We start from the raw sequence: 24,849 nt of genomic DNA, 5'->3' as shown, positions 1-24,849 counted from the left end.
TATATATATATATATATGTGTGTCTTTAGATATATCATTTGCAGCTTGGAATGAGTCCCATATTCCATCTATAGCTTAGAGAGCCTGAATGTAGCACATACAAAGTGACGAAGACAGGGATTGTCGTGTGACATCACTGTAATAAAGCACAGGTTTATCTTCTCTCATAATCTTTTCTCCTCTTCATCTCTCACCTCTTCTCACTCTCCTAAAAAGAATATTATGAATTGTCACTTATGTACAGAGCACATATAACAAGTAATGGGTTAGTCTGAAAGCTTCTTCTGTACTGCTAACACACCTGAGTAATTATACAATCCTCCCATTCATTCTACTTTACACTGCTTACTCTACTGCTAATACCTTAGCTGAGTAACAACCTGGCCGTGTGCGCAAACAGGTATACACACACACATTTGCACAAGCACAAGAAAAAACATGTGACGTCTTTACACACAGGCGTACACAGAAAACCGCACGCATACTGTATATACATATAAATGAACTCATTCAATACAGACGGTCAAATGCCACACACAACGAATGCACTTAAAACTCGCACTTCTCAACCATTTCAAGAGTCCAACCAGACCTGCTCTGTGCTGGTTAAAGCAGAACTGGCCATACCCTGTGACACCTGCATTCGCAGATGCTTACATGACTGTCCGTTTAAACGGCCACGTCTTTCTTTAAAAAGTGAGAAACCTTGCGCTCATATTCTCCTGATGTAGCAATATGTTTAATTAAATTTATATATTCTTGTTATATTTTGTTGCATTTTCTTTACAAATAATAGACTATACATTTTTGGCAAACGAGAGTCGTTTATTAAACTTCTGGTCGCAGCTCTCTCGATTTACCATCAGAGAGTGGAAAATATAAAGTCTGCTCCTTCTTCGCCGCCTCTCGTCCTTCTCGATCTGTCACACGGTGGCGTCCAGCATGTCATTTGACTTGGCCGTGATCTGGTTCTGGTTGGAGTCGAGGCCAAAGAATTTCACGCGCAGGCCGTCGGTGGGGTGCACCACGGGGACGGAAATTAAGCGGGGGAACGTCCGGGTGGCCAGTTCGAAGCGGCTGCCTCCGGCGAGCTCCACAGCCAGAAGTTTGAGGAAGAGAGTGGCCAGCTGCTTGCCAAGACAGGAGCGTACACCGCCACCAAAGGGCAGGTAGTGGAACCGGCCCTCGCGATCCTCACTCCGCTCGGCACTGAATCTGTCAGGGTCGAACGCCTCCACGTCCTTGAACACAGCTGAGGTGTCATGAGTGTCACGGATGCTGTACATGACGCTCCAGCCTTTGGGTACTTGCACACCCTGAAAAAGTGATGAAAAGAGCCATTAGAACACTAAAAGAACCGAAAAAGCAGCATTTTCAATACTTGAAAGGAGCTGCAAACAACTTACATCCAACTCAAAGGTCTGTGTGGCAATGCGGTAGCCTCCAGACACAGGAGCAAAGAGACGCAGGACCTCTTTGATCACGCAGTCCAGGTACTTGAGGTTAATGATAGTGTCCGGTCGCAGTTCGCCCTGGCACAGACCGTCTTGCAGGAGGCCGCAATTCCGCAGCTCCTCGCGCAGCTTTTCCAACACAGCGGGGTGTCGCAGCAACTGCATGATCAGAGACGTGCTGGCACTGGCTGTCGTGGCAAAAGCAGCGAAGATCAACTCAATTGTGGATTCCTAAGATAAATAGAGACAGAGATGCTTGTCAAACTCAACACAGATTTGGATTTTAAGCACCCAAGAGTCCCTAAGTATATTTTAGTTTCTTATTATAAGGAAAAGCAATGGTGGCGATTTTGAGTTATACAGAAAAAGGGAACAGACACTATGCAAAGTATGATAAACTCATTTTCTCCAGAGAAAATGTAAAATGTTCAATGACCACTATGTTTAATTCAACGAACAATATTCTATATTTAGGATGCTTATGGAACTCTTTCACTCTTATTCGTATTCCAGTAGGCTAGACCTCATCTGTCATAGTGTTGTTTTTCTCTAGCAGTGATTCACTCACCTTGAGCTCTTGCATTGTGAGGTCTGCGTTGTTCTCCTTAGCACTCTTTAGGAACACATCAAGAGCATCAGCGTAATCTTTCCCCTGTGTGTGGAGCGGCTTCTCTCTGATGGCTTTCTCGATGCTTTTCTGAAGTGAGTCCCTTGCACGAATACCCTGCACACACACATAAAACATACATGTATTATAGAAGCCCATTCCTTGATGTGGAAGTCTCAAGGAGTAACAGTATTGGTCTTTGTAGTGTCAAATGTAAATCTTTTTAATCCATTTCCTTATTTTCACAGCATTTAGGTGATGTTTAGTTTACCTTTCTATAACCAGTAAATGGCAGGTCGATGGGAAGGCTGAAAACGTTCTCCACAAACTCCTGAAAAGTGCAAAAAAGACAGTGCATCTCCTCCTCAGAGACCCTGAAACCCAGGAGGACACGCACAGCCATCTGAAAGGAGAGCCGCTGGGATTCCCGGTACACGTTGATGGGCTCGGGATTGGAGCTCCACACCCGTAGGGTCTCCTGAATGACCTGCTGGATCTTGGGTAGGTAGCTCTCCAGAGACTCATGACTGAAGACTTTAGCAAAGATCTACAACATGAAAATAAAACCGTGGTCAATCTGTGATGTTTCTATGTTTCTTAATCTGAATACAGTACAGCAAAGACCCAGACAGAGGTGAAGTGTTTATAAAGCACTTTCACAGAAGTATGGACCTGCATTAGCTAAACTACACTTCCCACAATGCAGCTGACCCGTGAATCACATCACCCATCACAATCCAGCACGTCCGTGCTGTACACACAAGAAATGTCATGAAAATATTATCCTCAAGCCGCAGTCAGCAGCTAAAGAACAAGCTTATTTTTCTTCTAACGCCGAGCATGGAACATTCTCATTAATTCTGAAGTCCCCCGTATTATTGACCCTCTCTTACTCTTAACTGCCACTCATCTAACCAACCTCCCTCTCTCTTTCTGTCTGAATATTTGTGTGATGTTTTGAGAGAGTTTCCCTCTGCATCAGCAGAAGGTGAAAGGGGAAGGTAAGATTTTCCTGGCCGCTGAAGTGCATTTCTAATGTGCCTCAGTTGTGCTGGTTTGTTTGGTGAAATAACATCCATGTTCCAGTGCCGTCGACTAACAATAGCACTTTTTATATGCCATCTCACTCCAAATACCACGACTCCGCCCCGCTTTCCACAGTAGTAAAGTGAAGTAGGGCGGAGAATGAACTGTCCTCCTCCTGTCTCTCTCTCCGCATGTCGTAATTCCTCTGGCCAAGGTCTGTTTCTGTGCATCTCCTTTTCTCACTGTTCTTCTCTGGTGTACAGAGTACATGCTGTACGTCTGACAAAGTTGGCCATCTTATTTATTACAATCCTATTCAGCTGGTCTCTGTTATGTCACAATAGCACAAAAAGCAATGTGTAAATAATATAATGACTTTCAGGGGGTGGATTTTTATAAAGGATTGCCGAAGCATAACCTCAAGTTCATTGGTATCTGAAATATTTAAAGACATGATAAAACATTCAAAGGCCCCCCAATGGGAGTTTTCAGTTCTTCTCCATTGATCAGTCCTTATATCTAGTGCTTGCCCAGCACGTCACGTCGATCCACGAGGGTGGAGATAAACCAATGATAACAAACATGTGTACGCATGTTGCACCGCACGTCTCCGTTAGCTTCAACCCATAAAATAATATATGCAATGCAACACTATACTTATACGACGATTTATTGTACCGTTTTGGAAAGGCTCACGCCTTTGCTTGCAGGACAAACGTCAGTCAAGATCCGCTAATGCCAGTCCCCATTACACAGGATTTTAAACACTACTGGAAAAAAACAGCCGCCTGTCTTCATTACAAAACGTGACTTCTTGTACTGAACTTTCCACTCGCATACACACAGAGATGCACACACGCGCACACAGCCTTTTAAACTCCCCCACCCTAATAATTTCCATATGTCTTAAATTATATGAAACTGCTCAAAGCTGCTGGTTTGACCAGAATGTAAAGGCTTCTTTATTCTTTCTTCTTTTCCTCTCCCCAACCCCCTCCATTCACTTTCTTTACACTCTCTACTTTTCCAATCGCTCTGTCTCCCGCTGACTAATACAAAATCCCTCATTCACAGTCTGAAGTCTTTGTGCAAGCAGGTGAGCTGCAGCATTAAGAACCTGTGCCCTCTACTGGCCAACTTAGTAATTGCAATGCCTTGACATACCCTGTTTCACAGGCCTGTTGCATTTTGGCTATTTTACAGTCTGGTTCTGTCCTTTGCATGTTGATAACGACTGGGATTTTTGTCCCAAAAATGTATATTAAATCAGACATGTCTCTTTATATACAAAACATTCTTGAGTTTTGAAAAAATTATATCACCATTTACATCCAGAGCACTCTCTCCGCTACGCCAATGTGTGGCAGTTGTTCTCAAAGAAACCCTAGGTTCTCTTCTTTTCTATATACCATAATTTCCCAGAAAAGGCTGTCCCAGAGGGCTTTGGGGCAGCAGAAGGCTTTGACTCTAATAGGCAGTGTTAATGTTATTGTTGTTTTAGTTTAATGAAAGAGCTCTTGCACATGGCAATTCTCATGTTGCTTTATGAGAGAGTAGGATTAGAGTCAGGCTTCAGGAAGTGAGGTTTAGAAATACCCAATCTGTAAGTAAACGAGAGGACTCCTCCAAAGCTCAACAGGTGATTACGGCTTGAAGAAATGTTGATTCATCTTTTAACTTCTTCCACATGTGCAATTCTTTGACAGGTTTTAACAATGAGCCTCTAATGTACAAGATATGAGTTGTACAATGCTGTACATCCCCAGAGAGGTTAAACAACAGATAAAAATACAGAACCTGGTTGAAATGGGTCCATAAGGCGGTCTTTGTACGTCTGAGGCTGGTTGACTAATTAGCAGACATTAGGGGGTTCGCGTGAGGCTCTGGACCTGCAGGATTAACCGGACTGATTACACCCCGCTGACCCCTCAATGGAACAGGTGTGTGGAGTGAAACTCAAGCCTCCGAGTCTGAAGAGAACCAGGGTCCACAGAAAAGCTATTTTGTCTCTAAACAATGAGTTGGATTTGTGGAGATGGTTGTCATGAGCGTAATCCTCCATGTGGTCATTGTGAGCAGACTGTTTTATTGCTAACAATGGTGAGCAAGGCATTATGAGTATATGCCATTCACTTCGTCTTGCCTTTTTCCTGTCTGTTTTGTCCTTCGTCCTCTAATTCAGAACACTCTGTATTACTGCAGTTTTTTTGCTGGCATTCGCATAGTGCCTCATAAATGCCGAACATGAGATAATGTAGCTAACACACTAAACCAGTGCGTACACACATTCGGTATGTAGGTGTGACATGTGCGTAAGTGTTGAAATCGAAATAAATTCAAGTTGTAAGTATGCACCTGTGTAGATTGTGTGTATGTGAGGATAACACTAGATTCACACGTTCAAAATTGTGTACTCTTACCTTTCTTCTTTTGCGATGGATGTCTCCTATGGAGTTGGCGAGGCTGTTGGGACCAAGCAGAGTGCTGGTGCTTTGGGGCCAGTCCACAGTGACTAGGCTGTGCTCTCCCATCAGAAGCTTCCGCACATTCTCTGCCCCTGTGACCCGGATCAGTGGCCGGCCGAGCAGGTGAGTCTTGAATACGTTTCCATACTTCTGTCTCCTTGATGCGTGGAACGCTGCACCCTGCAACAGAAGACAAAAACTCATTATTTTCAGATATTTTGGGACGCCAGGCTTTCATAATGAACAGGCTCTAAACATTGGCTTTCATACTGTAAACTTCCATACTAAGGAGCTTTTGTTGGATATTACAGATGATGTGTTAGGGATAATATGAATATGAATAAAATGAAGGGTGTTAGCCATACGGGATTAGCCCACATGTTTGTTTTTGTTTTGTAAGAGTATAAGGGTTCTGTTCACAGCATTCTTTATGCAAGCGGGTTAGCGTTAGCAATTAGCGGAGAGCAGGCTCAAGCTTAGCCATGTGTATCACGCTGAGAGAAGTGATCTAATGAGCGTATGAGTGTGACCGACGTTGGTGTGTTGCGGGAAAGACTGTCTAAATGTGCTTATTAGTGAGGAATCCAGTACATCCTGCTAACTTTCAGCTTTGACCCCTTCACCTCTAGGATTTAAGAACTAGCATAGTGATTACCTGTACAAGTAAAGCTTACAGCAACAGTAACGCAACAACCTTCAGCCTTTCTCAGGACATTAAACACACTCTAATCGCATCTGATAGTACATAATTGGAATATATATAATTAAATGCTTTATTTTACACAATGGTGGTGTAAATGTTATTCTTTTTTATTTATATTCATAATATACATTAAAGTGCAAAGTTGCAAACACGCTCTGTATAACATACAGTAATTGCCTCTAGCCCTTGAGACCTCTGCTGAGCACATAAAGACGGCCTGTAACCTCTCAGCCTCACACACACAAACATACACACACTGACCCCACGGCAGGAAGTGGCATTAGAGCTGTTTGCTCCTACTTTCCCAAATTTTGTGACCAGTTTCGTCAGGCAGACTCCAACACTCGCACTTTTATTCAAGGGGATACGTTTAGAAGCGCGCAATGTTTTTTAGCCTGTTTGTTTGGCTGAGAGAAACCTTGTCTGAATAGACTTCACCTCATTATGTGTGTGTGTACACACGGTTGTGTTTGATAAAGTCTATTCACAGCGAAGAAGAAACAATTCACAGACCGAAAAGATCTATTCCCGACACCACCAACATGAATATTCATAATGAATAAACAACAAGAAAATCACAAGCAAGAATTCATTGTTTGCCGTGAACACCCCTTCACTGGGTTTACGTTATTAAATCCTCTTTACAATGTTTGTGTATGGACGGACTAGTTGATGTCAACATTCCATCACTGTTCCGTGGTCTCACATATGGGACTCTAAACATGTAACTGTTTTAAATATCAGGCTTTATCAAGTTTTTTTCTTCCTTCCTGTCTGCCTTCAGCCTTTCTAGGGATGGGAAGATTCTCATTGTTCCAAGACTTTTTACATCCTTGCGGGCGAGATGTAGGTTTCTCACGTTTAAATAGGTAAAATAAACAGATGTTGATGTCTTGGCAGTGAACCCCTTAAGCACACATACAAACACCTAATAAACATCTTAAACACTGTTGAACATCTGCCAAATGTTGTTCTAACATCTGACAGCGAAGGCTTTAGGGATGTATCACATACGAACAAATTCTCTAAAAATGATTATTTTTTTATAACAAACGCTGAATTAAATATACATGTGCCATATGGGAATATATGCTCATTTATATGTGTGTATGTAAACATTTCTTCTTGCTCATACTCTCTCTCTCTCTCTCTCTCTCTCTCTCTCCTGATCTTTGACCTTGAGTGACAGATTGAATCAGCCAACACCTCCTTATTGTCAGAGGCCTTAAAGGTACAATGCGGGATGTTTTGTATGATCTAATAACATAAATGCAATATAACATACAAAACTGTCTTTAGATGTGTATAAAACCCTTACGTAATGAAAAGTTATGTTTTTATTACCTTAGAATAAACCAGTTGTATCTACATAGGGAGCGGGCCTATCTACATGGAATTTGTTATGTTGCGCAGCCATGTTTTGTACAGTAAGCTCTAACGGACAAACAGCTCTACAGAGCGCGTTTCGTATATGATGGTCTTCGTGTGTTTTTTTAGACGCAGCTTGCGTCATCACTGAGTTGAAGACGCACAAAGTAGTAAGTCGTAGTACGGAGAGGAGGAGGAGTAGTCGTCATCTAGCTGAAGCAACTGATTGTTCTGTCTTAGAAGTTTTGATAAAATGGAGGACCATGCGTGTATTGTGCACAAGAGCCGACAGAGCGTGAATCTCCATCGTCAAAGAAGCTCAAACGTGATGCTGCCAGACGAATTAGAGACAAACGGCAGCAGAAATCCAGGATAAACATCAGTGTATCTATTACCAGACGGAAGGCAAAATGTTTTCAAGACAAATTGAAAGACAAATGTTTTCAAGGCGACGCCGAAGTTGCCTGTTTTCTGCTAGACTGGTAAGATAATTTTCAATGTTTCCACTTTTTCAAATAACCTCCGAATAATAATGTTTTTCCGTCCCTGCAGTACATAATTCGGTTGTTCCGGACTTTACAAAGGGGGAGACAAATGTCTACACCTAACTGCCTATGTCACTGTCAGATCAAACGCTTTGAACAGCGTTGCTATTTACGATTAGCTAACTTTAGTTACTTCACTACTCTCAGCATGTACTAGATAGCACGCAAGAAATATATCTAATTATTGTAACAGTAACTTTCGCAATAGAATACATGTTAAATGATTAATTAAGTTAATATATTGCCTTACCTTTGCAAAGAAACATCGTTGCTTGTATCACTGCTATCCGCTGTCTCAGTAGACGACATCTTTTTTTTACTGTTGCGGCCACCGTCGTACTTCGAAAGGGAGGGGCGAGCAAATGACTCAGAGATTCGTTGCAAAACTATAATACAACGCTTGTGGCCGCTGATTTTCAAGAACTGCGCCTTTAAATGACAAGCTTATCTTTAGGTTGGCTGAGATCTCTGAAGACCCGTATGGCACCTCAGCCCCTACAATCCTAAAACAAATTAATATAAGACCTAACTAATTAGATATATGCACACAGAGGTTAGACAAGGTCAAACAAAGGGGGATTCAATCTATTTTTCCAACTGCCAACATTTACGCAGACCTGGCTGAATACGTGGGAGAAAATCTGGCTGTCGATTCTGCGGTAGTGGACATTTCACACTTTTCCTTTTCAATTTCCGCAATTTTTTTAGCAGATGCCAGTTTTATGCTTAAACATTTTGAGAGATATTACATTATATAATAGTTCAGGCTTTGGGTTTTTCACCATGCTGACATGGACGAAGTCCTGATTTGAGAATCATCTGACTAACGGTAAATCAATGAATACGATTCTTGTCTTTTTCTCTCAAACAGCATGACCGAAGTTTCCCCCAAAAGAACTCTGGCCATGGCCAAACACACACATGGCATCACCAGACTTAGACCAGGTGTTAGACTGGGGCCACAGCCACGGCGGGAACAGTGTGTGGGGTGAGAGAACTGGTCACTTGTCAGCTCACAGCCAGCCTATACTTAAAGACATTGAAGATTTCACATATCAGGTGAGTGTGAGGGCAAGAGGTAATGCTGACAACCACACATACACACACACACACCCGAAAGCAATGCCGGGGAAAATAAATGTAGTATCTTTCACCACATGGTGAGAACTGAGTACATGCGATGATGGATGATTGTTGAGTCAGTGTGTGTGTGCTGAACTCTCAGCAGTGGGACCAGTCAGCATGAGAGAAAGGAACCGTTTTCAACCTGACAGACCTCGGACAAGGCTGTCTTTCACACATGCCCGACATGAAGGCACGCACTACCTCTCTGTTGATATCTGTGTGTAAACACGCTCATGCACAAGTGAACTTGTAATTTATATTATATTTGTTTATCGTCTTTGTTCTGTCATATTTCTCCTTCAGAAAGCCTTTATTTTGACGTCATTTGTAACCTGCGTGAACTTGGTGTGTTTGATAATTCTGGGAACAAGAACATCCATTTTAAACACCACATGCTGTCATTCCTACCAGGCCAGGTCTTTATTTTTCCCCTGTCCAGGATGCTAGACAAACACAGCGAAACCGTGCAACGTATAGTGGCACGCTACATCACTAAAAATACATATACATTTCGCACATCTACATGTGTGTGTTTACACACACGTAGGGGCCAGTTCGCTTTTAAACATGTGTACACAGTAGGGCACCAAAAAGGGTAAAATCCTGAACTGTGCAAAGCGAATGCAAACAACAGTGTGCTAAAGGAGAGAGGAGTGGAAACAAGAGCTAAAAGATGGGAGAGGGCAGCAATGTGATAGGGTGGGTGGGATTGATTGACAGTGAAGTGAACATAAGAAAATGTAATTGGATGGCTTAATGGTTAATGTCTGTTTCATAGACAAGTGACTCTCCAGGCTGGAAATAGAAGAACAGGTCTTGAGGCAAAATGTGAAGACAAACTCTCTGGGCGTGGCTGCGCAGATGTCATTTGGCTAGAAGGTGAGAAATGTCCTCCCTCATTTCACGAGGCCACAGAAGCTCAGACGTGCAGAGAACGAAAATAAAACAAAAAACCCAAAAGGGTCGCTGACGCACAAAAGCTCCACACACCCTGGAAAAGCAGTGAGGTAATATTGTGCAGCTTGCTCGCCCTGTCAAACACACATACACATGCGGTTGAATATGCGTCTTTCTACACGCATACGTAGTGATGCGCGGACGCGGTTGCAGTCAGTTTGTTTGTCCCTGAAATCTTCTGTCAATCAAACGAAAGCCTGCTTGTTTTGTTCGAAGGCAGACTGGGTTTAGGAACGCAGTGAAACATTGAGGTTAGATGATCTTTAGCGATAAGACGAAAAGCTTTCCACAGTAATTTGGACCGAGAAACACATGTCAGATGTCGCTATAAGACAATCATGTCTGAAGGGCCCTTGGGAGAAAGACGTCTGTGTCAGAAGTTGTTTTCTTGTTTAGTTTTTCTCCTCGGCCTCAAACCTTCATGAGAACGGACACCAGTACCAGCTGAGAAACTGAAGTTTGTGTGAAGTGAGGAATAAAACGAATCTATTGTGTAAACAGTATGTTTTTTTAAACAGTGGCACACAAAAAGTGTGTTTACATGTATACAAAAGCGTGTATCGGAATATTTAGTTCTTTAAATCTTCTTTAAATTTCTCTCGACCTCACACAAAACACGCCTGTATTCTGCCTTTGGGGTTTTGGCTCTGGCGGTGCAAGGGTTAACCCGCCACGTTCAATAGTTTCTTTTATTTTCAAAAGAAATTTATCAGATATTTTACAAGGGGGCGCAATAAAGAGCACCACTTTTTTCCACTGGCCCATTCCGGACGGAGTGTGCAGGACTAAAAATACAAATTTCTGTGTAAATTGGACACCAGTCGAGCCTCCCGCTCCATAAATGTAGCCTTTGTGCTGCAGTGGAAATGTTATACAAATGACCCCTTTATTAAAACCACAAAAAAACCTTTTAATTATATTTATTCAGATCAGCTATGGTTGACCTGAACACGGGGGTGCTGCAAGGGAGCGGGGGGGCAGTTTCATATGCAATCTCAATCACCTCAGTGTGTTTCTTCAGCGTGTGAGCACCATAAAGAAAGACAAGAAGAGAGACAGATGAAACAGAGGGATTTCAAAAGCGCAAAGCAAGTTTTGGTTGGCACGTGAGAGAGTGCTGTCGATGTCTAGATCCATGCCGTTTCATGTTCTTTATTTATATCACTCATTATTCTGACCCTTGACCTCTCATTCTTCTGCATGCATGTGAGCGGCTGTGCACAGCTCATTCTGGGGCTGCTGTGTTTATTGGTTCAAAGCGCAGGTAACTGCGCGGGAGGAGTTCTCTGTACGCTGACCCAGAGTCTGAGCGTAAATAAGATAATATGTCCATTTACTGAAATATCTCGTTGGAATCTCTCAGGATGTGTGTGTTGGCCAATCTCCATTGGGGTATAGATGGCATATCTGCAGAGTAGAAAGAGAGAAGCGAACAGAGGTGGGAGTCTGGGTCCCATTATTTGCCAAACGGTCACCATTGGGAGATGGGTGTTCTTGGAGAATTGAGGTGCTGGATGCTGATCACTCAGGGAAAGAGTCCACATGCCTTCACGTAGATGAAAGTTTGTTTGGAAGGTATGCAACAGGTAACATGTATCAATCGCCCTAAGAAAAAAACTATTCTGAATCAAAGCCAAGTCCACGAGACAAGCGCACAGAACCTCAATGAGGGTGAACAAGGCCGAGCTGAGAGAATGGACTCCCCTTTGACCTGGAAACACTTTGTGGAGAGAGATTATGGTTGTTGAGTGCAGTGTGAGTGCTCACCCCGGGGACCCCCTTTTCTTCTCTTTTCTGTCCCCCTACCTTCCTCCTCCTCCCACTACTGCTGCCAAGCCTTTACTTTACCCACCCCTCCCCCCCATATTCTAGAGACAAGAGGCTGTTTGAGGGGTTGGTGGTGCGTTCCAGAGGTGAAAAAGGGGCCACACCGTGCTGGTGCCAGTCATGCCCGTTTCATGCTTGCTAATCCCGACAAGCCCAAGGAGAGAGCGAGAGAGGGGGTCGCTGGATGACTGTTCCTAAATCCCCAGATCTGTTCAGGCCATGCTCTCTGGAATTCTGATCAGAGCCTCAAGCCCTGTACCCTTTGTCCCAGGGTGTGAGTGCATTTGGTAGGGGGGACTCTGACCCCCTGAAGGCCTGCTTTTTTGCCACCCAGACAGAAACAATCTGGGTCAAGGTGGAAGCTTGGGGTAGAAGTAATCGTCTGTTGCCCGACGGATAAACTGTGCCCTCAAAAACTGATATTAAGCGTGGTTAACAGTTTTGCCACTCAACATACAATGATATTCAATTATATGCAAAAAATCAGGATGTTGAACAGGATGCGCTCATTTGAATGTATGCGTCAATATCGATTTGTGTGTTCTGTCACTGACAGTGCATTTGTGTTTTCATACATTGATGTGAATTGTATTTTTTCCAAAAATGTTGTTTAACATTTAATCTGGGCTCACCAGTCCAACACAAAGTAGCACACACTAAAAATATTTTACCATCTCTTTATATTTAGCAGGCACTTGGAGCATTGTCGTGCAAGACAGACAAGAAACCTTTGGAGCTTTTGTGGTTATCTGAAAAAACATATTCTCATATTTGGGTTTATATACAGACAAGAGGCAAGAAAGCAAGAAAAAAATCTTGGACATCCTGGAGCACAGCGCAAAATTATAACGCACATCTATGTATATGACATATATCTGTCCTAATCACATATTTAACCCACTTTTAAATTCTGACCCTGTTCCGCTAAGATTAAAGTTAGAAGATACAAAATATGGACCAAAAATTGTGTAAATCGACAGGGATTACATCTTAAATGTATCGATATGCACAGATGGTTGAAAATAGACGCAGGTTTGTAAAAGCACAATTAAGAAATATAAACATTTCAAAATGTGTTCTCTCAGTTGCTGCGCAGCCATGAGGTACAGTATAGGTTACCCCTTACAGAAATATGAAGTGACATAACTTTGGCACAATGGACATCCAGATCCTATTGACTTTTAAATATATAACTCAAAGTAGAAATCAGTTTGCTTGTTTTTGTAGTAAACCCGCCAACTGCATGGAAATTCTCTACTGGAGCGTCATCAACTTTGGAGAATCTATTCCTGACCAAAAAGAATTTGATCTGTGCACCACTCAGACCAGGACATTCCAGTCTACTGAATCTCAGCAAAATGTTGAGCGACCCACTCCAGCTACGGCAAGCCAGTGTCCAGAACATCCCCACATGCACCATGGATTTCCAATGGAAAGAATTCCTAAAACATGTATATTCACGATACGATACGCAAATGCGCCTTGAGAGATTTTTTCTTGCATTTCTTTTATTGCGTCTACGGTACGGGTTAGGTTCTGTAATTGCAAAATAAAATGCTTTAAAAACATTACAATGCCCGTCCTGTTTCTTTATTTATTTTCATGTGCACGCGGTCTTAGACTTTCTAACACAAGCCGAACCATCCGGATTTACCTTACCGAGAAATATGGCACTGATGTCCCCGCATGGATATACACAAACACTAGGCATATTATAAAGAACTGCTATCTGTAAATCACTGCACAGATTACACTACATTACCTGCATTTGCAATGCATCTCAGCAACGCGCTTTTCTCCGTGAGCCCGAAGAGTTTGTGCGCGTTCTGACAAGTTCTGCTCAGTGGCGGTGTACTCTTGCGCATCAGAAGCCAAGGACTACAATATTTCTGGCACGGCAGCGCTCCTAACTTGGCACTCGCAAACAGGTTGTTCCACGTGGATTAAAAACTGGCTGTATGAAACAAAAATCCTATGCTATTTACAACAGGCAGATTATTAACACCATGGAAATATGGCACGGATGAAATTGCACACATGGGAATAACTAACCGGCAGGTTGTTCTCTTTTTAAAGCGCAATATTGCGCACGAGCAAACACGTGTAAAAAACATTAGTGGACGTTATCCTGCTTCGTTATGTGTCTTTAACAACCAAAGTTAGCTACCTACAGTGGGACTATGCACTTGTGAACAGACAGACTTGCGGTGCCTGGCGCGCACCAGAGCAGTGTGCGTGCGACAGCAAGGCGACTGGAAACTTGGAAAGCAGAAATGAGAGATGCTGAGAGATTTCGTGCTTACCTGAAAGAACCAGTGGCATGTTTCTCCAATGATGGGGAACCCCATGGATCCCTTGGGCAGCGGCAATTTGCAGCCCTTGTCCCGTGTTGCGGTCCATCTCAGTTGCCAGAGTTGCTGGGACACGGCCAGGAGAAGTGCCATGGACACTAGACACGCAGCCAGCGTCGCCAGCGCCGAGACAAGGTCAAAACTCTCGAAGAGCATGGCTGTGAACCTCCGGGTATCTCTTTGGAGCTATGAGCACTACAGTGGATAGCCTTTTCAAGAGTAGCCTATTTAAGTGACTTAGCCTTCTCTGTGATATATGATTTGCTACAACTTTTCTGAAAAGCAAAAGTTTTTTTTTCAGATGAAAAAATAGTCAAAAAAATTGTGGCACCAAAAAAGTTCAGTGATGAAAAGTAAATGCAAGAATTTTGTGTTTCTTGTTAATTAAACGAGTGCTGGTTATTACAAACCGAGGTTGAATGTTGGTATATCATTTTAGATTATAAATCGGTCTCAACTATTCCTATGAAATTTTGAAATGTGTAATTTTGGTTTAAATGTGTCAAAGTTGACTTGGAAATGTTGTTCTAAATTTGTAATTTAGTTTTTTAACTGTAGTCTAGAAACTCTATTTGGTTACTATTTAAAAAATCTTCTAAGGAAAAAATTGCACTAAAATCAAAGAATGATCATAAGGAAGACGCAGAAATAAATGATAAGAAATAATCCTCAGAAGTTTGATGCCTACGAGCAGAAAAGATCTTCAGATAAATGTAGTGCGTCTACCCCGTTTTCTGGTGCGCTTTTACTCACTATCTCTCTCTTTCCTTCTCCCTCTCTCTCTCTTCACATACAGTTTCTCAATGTGAGTTCGAGTCGCACAGCGAGCTTCCAATGTGTGTTTATATACCAGAGGCAGCGCGGCGGCATTCGGCCAGGGTGCAAGCGGTTCCCCCCTTACCCCACCCCACCGAACTGAGGCGGGGTGAAAAGTGAACGGGCCGGGCGCTGGAGCGTGCGGGACTTGGACAAGAGCCCAAAGAGAGAGAGGGGAGGAGGACGTAGTGCTTATATTGCATCGTCGAGAACTTATCACCTGCGACTCGGGGAATATGCATATGGTTTGGTGGTGATGCGGGCTTTCGTGATGCGGCCAGGTCGGGGATTTTGATTCCGCTAAACTCTCTGGTTTAAGAAGCATCACAGCGAGAGGCAAATGGAAAATGCTCGAAACAGCTCTTCGTGGTATATGGACCATTACTGCAGCATAATGCACTTGTTGGTTTATGTTTTGTATCCAGTGCCGTCTGTTCTGATGCGCGTCTATCTATCTATCTATCTATCTATCTATCTATCTATCTATCTATCTATCTATCATCTATCTATCTATCTATCGCAAACTTTAGCCATTTGTAATTGTTCCAGATGAGCGCATAATCCCCTGCGTAGCGCTCTGATTTTCCGGAGCTCTTCAGAATGTGACAGATTCGTGCCTGTGTCATCCACTGCTGCCGGGACATGGTTTTGATCACGGTCACCTTATGATCATAATCACCCACAGCCAGTTATGTAATGATGCTCAGCATATGAGACGACCTGTGCAGATCTGAAGCCCAGATGTTACCTTGCGTCTGCTGCACTGCCGAGACTCACAGTGATGCGCTCAATGAAACTAATACAACGAGAGAGAGAGAGAGAGAGAGAGAGACGAGGGTTTCTCGCCATAAAATATATTGTATGAGATAATCAAATATCAAATATGTTTTAAATGTAACAAGCCCCTAAAATACAAAAAAAACACCTCAATTAACCGCAATGAAAAGACCACACATTCATTCTCACTTTGAAAAGTACACGCTTACGAATTCGTCTTTCAATTCTGTTGTTCTTTCAGATTTTAAAGTGAAAATAAGTCCGTACCGAGTTTGAACTGTGAAATTCTATGGATTTCTGTTGTTTGAAGATATTTTCCTCAGACATTCTTTCGCTCACGCGGTCTGCCGCTGTCAACCTGGACGCGTCTCTAAACGTTACACTGCCGCCTAGCGGACACAGAGGAAACTATCCAGCACTCATTACAGCGCTGCGTGTGTGAAGCTGAATTTAACCTCACATCTATCATATATAATATAGATGGGCATTATCTACGTAACATTAAAAGATCTATTATGATTACTGTGAACCATTAAATAATAAAACGGTATACATAATCTCATAAAATGTATCATTATTGATTATTAATAAATAAGTTAAAGTTTAAAAGACGATTGTGCCAATATGTTTTAATTCATATGAATTGATATAAATTGGTTATTGGAGTCACTAAATTTCCCCTATGTGTGTGTGTGAATGTGTGTGTTTGTGAGCTGCCCAAGATTCCAGCCCTCTCGCAGAGGATAAGTACTGTAGGTACAGAGATGGATTGCTATTTGATTTGAGTAAGTCTTTAACTTAACCCACCTATTACCAATTCTGTTTTTCATAACCAATGTTAGCAGTTCACCGGCCACAGAAAGGTCAGTATTTGATGTGTAGTGTTGTGTTTGGAATTATCTGAATGTTTTTTATTCATGCTTAAATCTCTTAAGTAATTGTAGTATGAAGTAAAACAAACGACTTTGTCTACATACAAATGAATTAGTGATTCATTTTACCTATGCACTTAAACACGTGTGTCTAGAAAGTAACAGCCAGCCAGCCAACCAAAAAAGATGCATCAGCAACCAAACCTCTTAACAGTAAAGTCTTGAGTAATTGTAGATTCTACACCTTTTACAAAACCGGGAAAGATCTGGGTTTTGATTGTAACATGACTCACCAGCGCTACTCATGTACACAGTGAGTGTATTCTGAGCTGGCTCGTGGTTATAAAGCTGAAGGAAGTGACAGTGGAAAAGATGGTACATTGACTAATCACCATTACAGGAAACAAGGGCCAAACACAGGATTAAGGGATAGCTTAAAAAAACAGTTGTAATACACAAACAACAGAAGTAAGTCAAATCTTTCACAGACATCAGTAATTACCTATTTTCCATAATCTACATTGTTCATGTTTTTACCAGTGTATACCATAAATGACTGAACTATTTGTGGTTGTCATATTCTATCTTTTAATGGTTTAGCTTTCCAGGGCAACCACAGCTTCAGTAACTGAGTGAGGCTCTGTGGTACTCATGATTCCAGAAATCCAATTACATACTAAAGAGTAGGTAGATTACTAGTAGTTTGTTATCCAAAAATCATTGGCATATTCCAATTCACTTAGATTACGCAGACCACTGCCGGAATATGAAGTTCACCGAGAGGTCTGATAGCTTTCAGCTGCTAATCTGGTTTGCATTACAGTTAGTGGACGAAGTTTAGCCACAACAGTTTACAGTACGTAAAGTCATTACCTGATATAAAGCCTCAATCATTGCGGTTTGCCTATAAAACCCAGCCAGGTCTTTTCCAAAGTTTCCATGTCCATTTTGAGACCTCGTAGCATAACATTGAAATGTAAACAAAACTCATCAACCATAAACCCATTGAACATTATCAAGTGCTAAAACAGACCAGTTGAATCAAAGTCACTTTGGTTTTGTCATTCAGTAAAATCATGTAGTAATCCTGTGCTTTCCTTTTCATTTCCATCCTGTGCTTTCCCTTTAGAGACATGGCATCGAAAATATTTGCATTGACACTTGATTGTTTTTAGTATATTGCTGCCACACTTTCAAACATTGCTTGTCTATCTGAAAGATCATTCAAGGTGTCAGGCTACTGACAGTCAGGGGCTCATTTAGCCTGGACCATAATCCATCATTGTAATCAAAGTTGTAATGACAGAGAAAGTGAGATGAGAAAATACATTGCAAATAAACATATAACGTATATTCAATAAAACAATATGAGATGATAAAATAACAGAGATAACAGAACCAACAGCATCAGCCATAAGACAAGATGCAACTGAAATGTCATTGGTAGTGATGTCTTCATAATATTTACATGTATATATTTACATTATTTGTAAATAGGCCTATTAAATGCTGGGAATTAATTAAATGCTATTAAAAAATCTGGGAATAACAGAGTGCCAAAAAGCTTTATTCCAAACACAAGTATTCCAAAGAGCCAAAAAGCTGGGGACAATACCGAGACTCAAGGCTACATTTAAACTGCATTAAACAGATTTGAAATAAGTGTTATCCTGCGTGTGGAGTTGTGTACAGCCTGTCAAAGTCAAAGTTTCAAACACATTTATCCATGATTAACTCAACACAGAGTTTGACGATTTATTTACGGTGCCCTGGTGTAAATCGACAGAACACACGAGGCCAGGCATAAAAGACAGAGATCAAAACACAGGGCACGATAAATAAGTCACAGGAACTGCACATGAATATGTTGAGACTCACTGGGGATTCAAATTATTTAAACATGTTTGTAACAACTGCTGCATCACAAGTCAAAAGGCCACGGCTAAGCAGTTCAAAAGGACATGTGTGCCCAAGTATAACTCCAAAACCAGGTTGCCTCTAGGTCCATCTGGGGTCAATTGAACAACAAGATGCAGGAAGTGTGTTTTCTATTAACACTGTCAACTTTTTCTCATGTCCTCCTGTCACCCTTGCGCTATGTTTTGGGCCTTTCGAAACGCTTTGTGCTTTACCTCCTAAACAGATTATATAAAGCTATCATTTTTAAGTCGATGGCAATTGAGTGCTGAAAATGTGATAAAAAATAATGTCGGGTAAGATCTGAACATGAAGTTTGGGTATACCTAATTCGGGGAAAAGATAACTTTTGCTATGGTTAATGAGAATATTGGGAGTGGCAGTAAGTCAGGTACAACTACAGATTTCCACATGTTTACTCTGGAAGTTTCCAAGGCAGAAGTAGATTTTATTCAGGTATTAGAGCAGTGACTCAGTGGATAAAAGAGTGGAAAGACAGGATCGAATTAGGTTGAAGTGCCTGACAAGCATAACATGTGAGAATCTCATAGGAATGAGAGAATTATGAGCAATTTAGTGTGAGACACAGAGGTTAATAGGTGAAAAAAATAATTGTATTTAAAAACAATAACAACTTTAAATATTTTTACTGGAAAATATATATATATATGATAATATATGAAACATATGATAATTTGGCATTGAGTTTGTTTGGGATTATTTTCCTTCTCACCAGTATATTTATTTAAATTGTTGATCATCTGCAAACAATTCAAATTGGTAAAATATGAAGTGAAGTGAAAGTGACCTATTAGTCAGATATGGTGACCCATACCCAAAATGTGACCTCTGCTTTTAACCCATCCAGAGAGTAGTGAACACACGCACACCCTATCACTGCAGCGCCCGGGGAGCAAGTAGGGGTTGGTGGCTTGCTCAGGGGCACCTCAGTCGTTACCCGCCGGCGCTGGGAATCGAACCGGCAACCTTCTGATCACGAGTCCGACTCTCTAACCATTAGGCCACGACTGCATTTTTATAAATAAGATGCTTTGTTTGTTTAAAAAATTCCATTAATGAAATCCGAAAATCCGAAAACGATGCATTTATATTACCAATCCCTTCACAAGATCTATTGTGTAAAAAGAAATTCTGCACAGCTCCATACTTTGGGAACCCCAGAACATTTGTGACCTGCTACCCAATGACAAGCACATTCCCGTTCCTCAAAACAGATGGAGAAGAGAAGAAACAGATGAAGGAGAAATGACTGTGTTCTTGTGAGAAAACCTTTCAGATGAGTGTAAGGTTCAGCAGTAGGTTATCTAAGAGAGGAACAAATAAACTAAAATTACTGTATATAACTGTAGTCTCATGCCAGTGTCAATGTCTTTGTGATGTTTATTACAATGTAATTACTGCTTAATAACAGTTAATAGTTGAGTTAAAACGCAAGTAAATATTTAATATTGACAGGATGTCAGAACACATATTGGACACGTTTCATCATCGTTTTCCTAATTCTTTAGTTTAATTGACTTAATTTGATTAGCTTTGTTCTTTCAAATAACCTTCCATGCAAACATCTGTTAGTTGTGCTAAAGAGTCGAAAGTCAGTGACGTAGCTGTGAGACACTGTGACCAACACGATCCCACGGCAACTTGTAACTATTTTACAAGGCAGCTAATCTTATAATGTCCTTCGTTCAGTACGATCTGCTTTTATTATTGCTATTTTCTAACAATGATAAGTTTTGTTCATGTGAATTTGCCACCTTGTAAAATAGTTACCGATTCTTGTGACATCAGGCTGTTGTGACACGCAGTTCCAGATAAGTGTGAATAATTCAGAAGACACACCTTCATTATTTTATTCCTACAAAGATGGTGATGCCAAAACATGTCTTACTTGGATAAATACATTGTGCCTTCACCAACTAAGGCCATATTGTGAAACAATGAAATTCTCCTCCTTTTGTTCAGAATAACCCAACAGTTTAAAAAGCTTCCCGGGCAAAATTAAGAGACCATTGCAAATGTTCATTCAATCAGCATTTCTAGATGTATTGTGGCCAGTCCAGCGTCTGTTGAATTTCAACAAAATCAATCAAAGTCATCCAACAGCAATGTGAAAGACTGACAGCATGACAAGACACATGAAAACTGAATTGATAAAAATTGAGGTTATCACGTACAAAATTATTTTAGAACTTTTCCTAAATACATGTACAAATATTACTGTTGTATTGCTTAAAAGTGAATATGAACTTGTTTTCTTTGCAGTATTTGAGGTCTGAAAAAATACAGAGCATTTTTTCCGTTATTTTGACCGGATTGTCCCGTTTTCATTTTCTGCAAATAAATGCAAATAGAAACCAAATTTGGAGAAACACACATAAATAAAGTGAAAAGTTCTCTAAATGTTTTCCACAGCTGTACATATATTTATACATATATAATACATACAGTATGTATATACAGTATATACCATATATATAGTATGAAGAAAGTTTAATACATACCTTGAAATATGTACCAGAAGATCCAACCTTTCATCCAAAGCCATGAAGAATGGATTGAAGAATAGTTTTAATCGTTCTGGTTTGAAGAACATGTGGAGCCATTTTAGTCATAAACGGCTATAAAAAAGAAGCCTTTATGGTTAATCTCCTAACAGCTCAGTTTTGACATTTTAGCACTCAGTATTGGCATAAACGCTCTGAATCAAAATCGTTCTCGAAACCGTAAATTACATTATTTATTAGAGAGGGGGTTTCAATTTCAGGACAAGTATCTAAAATAGAGAAATCAGAATTTGGAGAGTAACAAGACCCAAAAGAATCCGACATCCAAGGGAGTCCAAATCTAATCTAACCACATTCCCAGCAACTACATTCCAAAGCAGGCATTCAATCCAATTTTGTCTAAAAGCGGGAAGAATCTAAATATCTGGTCCTTTGTCTCTAGCATCAGATGCATCTAGCTGATGAATGAATTGTGGTTTAGGTTTTCCAGTACACTTTTATTAGTGTCAGAGCAAAACAGGTCCCTCATTTACTCTCGGCCTTGTTTAATGTTTTGAAAGAGAAGGTACCGAGCGACTTAAACATCTTGAACTGTTAAACATGACAGAGATGCATTCATAAGAAAAGAATAAAAAGATACGTGACGGTGAAATGAGAAACTCATTATGGCGCCCTGATGCCAGGAGCACAGGCCACATGTTAGCACCACGTGTTAGACTGAAGTATTTTACCTTGATTGGATGAGATATTATTTGTGGCTATATTGCAGATGAAGGATGGTCATTCTCCATGCCAACAGTGTTCAGCTAAAAGCTGTGCAAAGACAGACAGTAAAAAATGGAGTGATTGAATGGTTAGGTGGATTGAGATGGATGGCTCAATGATGACCCCCACTATGCACTGGCTTTGTGGGGGCCACTGCTATTAGCATCTCCATGTGACAATAAATTGCCAATCACACGCACACACACATTCACTCACACCCTCAGCGCTTCACAGCAATGATGGATTGGCCCCTTTAGGCCTGTGTAAGAACAAGGGTGTGTGTCGCTGTCAGTGTTCAAATTTAACCCGAAACCCCTCCCAGAACCCCCAAGAACACCTTGACTGAAGGGGAGGACACACAGAGAGCTCAGAGGAAGCCCGAGTTTTGTTTCCGTAACCTTTGGCTCCTGGAGACCATCAATAACCTCCCAGTAGCACAGAAAGAAGGAGGGTGGGCCGCAATCCATCTTCATCGAAGGAGAGGAGAACGTGTGTTCGCTGTCTCTCCTCTCTGCCACCATCACTCCATCTTCTGCTGCACTCTCACTTTCACTCACTCGGTTTTTCGTACTTTCTTCTGTTGTTGAGTTAAAAACAACTTTGATCTGTCCCAGGTAAAAGAACCAAGTTTACCAAGGTTACATCGAGTTTACTTCAATTGAATCTATGAAAAATTTTTTCATTTCCATTTGGTGAAATCAAATAAAATATTGGCCTAATTTGTTTTTTAAACTTGAACTAAATGAAAAATTGAATTGTTGCCTCAGGAATAAAATAATAAAAGTTTAAGGCACTAAAATTATGATAATAAACAAAAACAAAACAAAATAGAAAATAAAAAAATCTTATACTATACACTTTTTAAAAAAGTGCTTTAAAAGGTACTTCAATGCCATAGAAGAAGCTTTTGGTTCCATAAAGAACCTTTAACATCTGAAGAACCTTTCCGTTTCACAAAAGGTTCTTTGTGGCGAAACAGTAAGAAAGAGATGGTTCTTTAAAGAACCTTTGACTGAATGGTTCTTTGTGGAACCAAAAATGGTTCTTCTATGGCATCGCTGTGAAGAACCTTTCAAGCACCTTTATTTTTAAGAGTGTATAACAACATAAAAATAAACAAATAAATAATAAAATGACAAAACTATGTAACAAAACTGCTATAACTAAAATTAACTGAAAAATAAAATAAAAAAGGTAATTTAAAATAATAATAAAACTACAACCGAGCTAAAAACCAAACTATAATAACATTGTTTGCTTATTGAGCATGAATGTAAACCCTATTTGCTTCATATTTATGTTAGACTGAGGTTCAGCCTTCCCAATAAATATATTGTCGACATCAAACACAGCTTTGATCAGTCAAGTGGAAGATTGTGGATCACTATGCTGTTACAGTGTACAGAATGAAAGAGAGAGACTGAAGAGAGAGATATTAGTTCACAGATGACCATATTTCCATAATCAGTCTGATATAAACCCAGACACTATGCAAACATCTGTTCTTCCCTCTTTAGCTTTTTATCTGACCCATTTGCAAACCCACACACACATTTTAACCATAACTTCCACCATCAGCACATAAACATTCAGGTTATATTTAATTCTCTTCCGTATGAGACTGATCTGTCTGTGAACACATTATCAGCTCTTGTCATCGCTGTTAAAACTCACTTTGATCTGTTTCATTTTTGGGGGCAGATGTTTATTCTATATTCTTCTGCACGCTATGACGTCCTAATCATCTGTCTCTCTCTCTCTCTCTCTGTTTTTCTCTGGATGTTGAGACAGGGCTCACTCACTGAGACAGTGACCTCATCTGACCTCTGCTGTGGACACATACAAGGAAACATGGCCACTTTTACTAGAGACATTCATCAATGTCTTTCTCTAATGGACAGCATTTTTCGCACAGACAGATGAGTTAGTGAAACAAAGCCAGTCAGGTTAAACTAAGAAAAAACATTCAGTAAAACTTTTAAGTGGAATTCATTAGCACATTTTTTAAATAGGCTAAACTGCATCCCACTTCTCCATTCAGCTTGGATTACTTAACTTTTATAAACATTTTATTCCAAAAAGCAAAACTGGGCTTCCCAGTTTAGACTGAACTGACTGTTAGTAAGCTGAGTGCCTCATACATCTATATACAATATGTATTCCCACAGTTTTGCTAAAAGGGTGATCTACTGGAAGACTTGAACTGTTATTGTCAGGATATGTTTGTCAAGAATGTCCAAGTAGAAGACCAGGATTTTTTTTACATTATTTTCTTTCCAGCACTGGGTAAAAAAGGGAAAAACTTAACTGTTGGGTTAAATTATGGGTTGGGTTGAAAATAACAGCATTTTTAGTGTGTGTTAAAAGGCCAACTTTACCCCAAATCATCCTAAATGCACTTCTATTTTTATATTCTTTTTATTAGCCCAATGGGACAATCTTATTGCATGCAAATATGAGGCCTGATCTTGATTACAAGATGAGATCTGATACTTTCTTCTTTTTCCATCTCTCTATCACACATACTGTATGCAAATCCACATCATTCGACCAAACATTTGGATCAGAGTTGCAATGTGAACGTATCAATGCAAACACTTTTGGGTACAAATTCATCCCCAAAATATACTAGTTATGTGAGCACACACATTTGTTTTTATCGTTTTCCACAGAGAAAAAACACTTTTATACTGTGCAAACTGTATATTACACCCCCTAACCCTCACCCTACACATAAACCTTACCTTTA

The 24,849-nt window shown here is 40.6% G+C and overlaps 1 protein-coding gene across 1 annotated transcript; it reads right to left on the bottom strand.

Annotated features, from left to right (window-relative positions):
* Positions 1–22: 22 nt before the first annotated feature.
* LOC130556321 (cytochrome P450 26B1) lies at positions 23–15,266 on the bottom strand. The gene is made up of 6 exons (XM_057337205.1): positions 14,381–15,266; positions 5,508–5,732; positions 2,333–2,608; positions 2,023–2,178; positions 1,407–1,685; positions 23–1,316 (listed from the first exon to the last, which is right to left on the bottom strand). The coding sequence occupies exons 1-6, from the start codon at positions 14,582–14,584 to the stop codon at positions 924–926; spliced, it is 1,533 nt and encodes a 510-aa protein (XP_057193188.1). The 5' UTR covers positions 14,585–15,266; the 3' UTR covers positions 23–923.
* Positions 15,267–24,849: the final 9,583 nt, after the last annotated feature.

This window comes from Triplophysa rosa, linkage group LG1 (assembly GCF_024868665.1).
Source record: "Triplophysa rosa linkage group LG1, Trosa_1v2, whole genome shotgun sequence".
Classification (NCBI taxonomy): domain Eukaryota; kingdom Metazoa; phylum Chordata; class Actinopteri; order Cypriniformes; family Nemacheilidae; genus Triplophysa; species Triplophysa rosa.
This window is presented reverse-complemented; position numbering and strand designations above follow the sequence as displayed.

Coding starts and splice junctions, on each gene's coding strand:
- LOC130556321 (XM_057337205.1), bottom strand. CDS start 14,584: ATGCTCTTCGAGAGTTTTGACCTTGTCTCGGCGCTGGCGACGCTGGCT. Junction 5,733..14,380: donor CATGCCACTGGTTCTTTCAG/GTAAGCACGAAA, acceptor CTTCTGTTGCAG/GGTGCAGCGTTCCACGCATC. Junction 2,179..2,332: donor CATTTACTGGTTATAGAAAG/GTAAACTAAACA, acceptor GTGTGTGTGCAG/GGTATTCGTGCAAGGGACTC.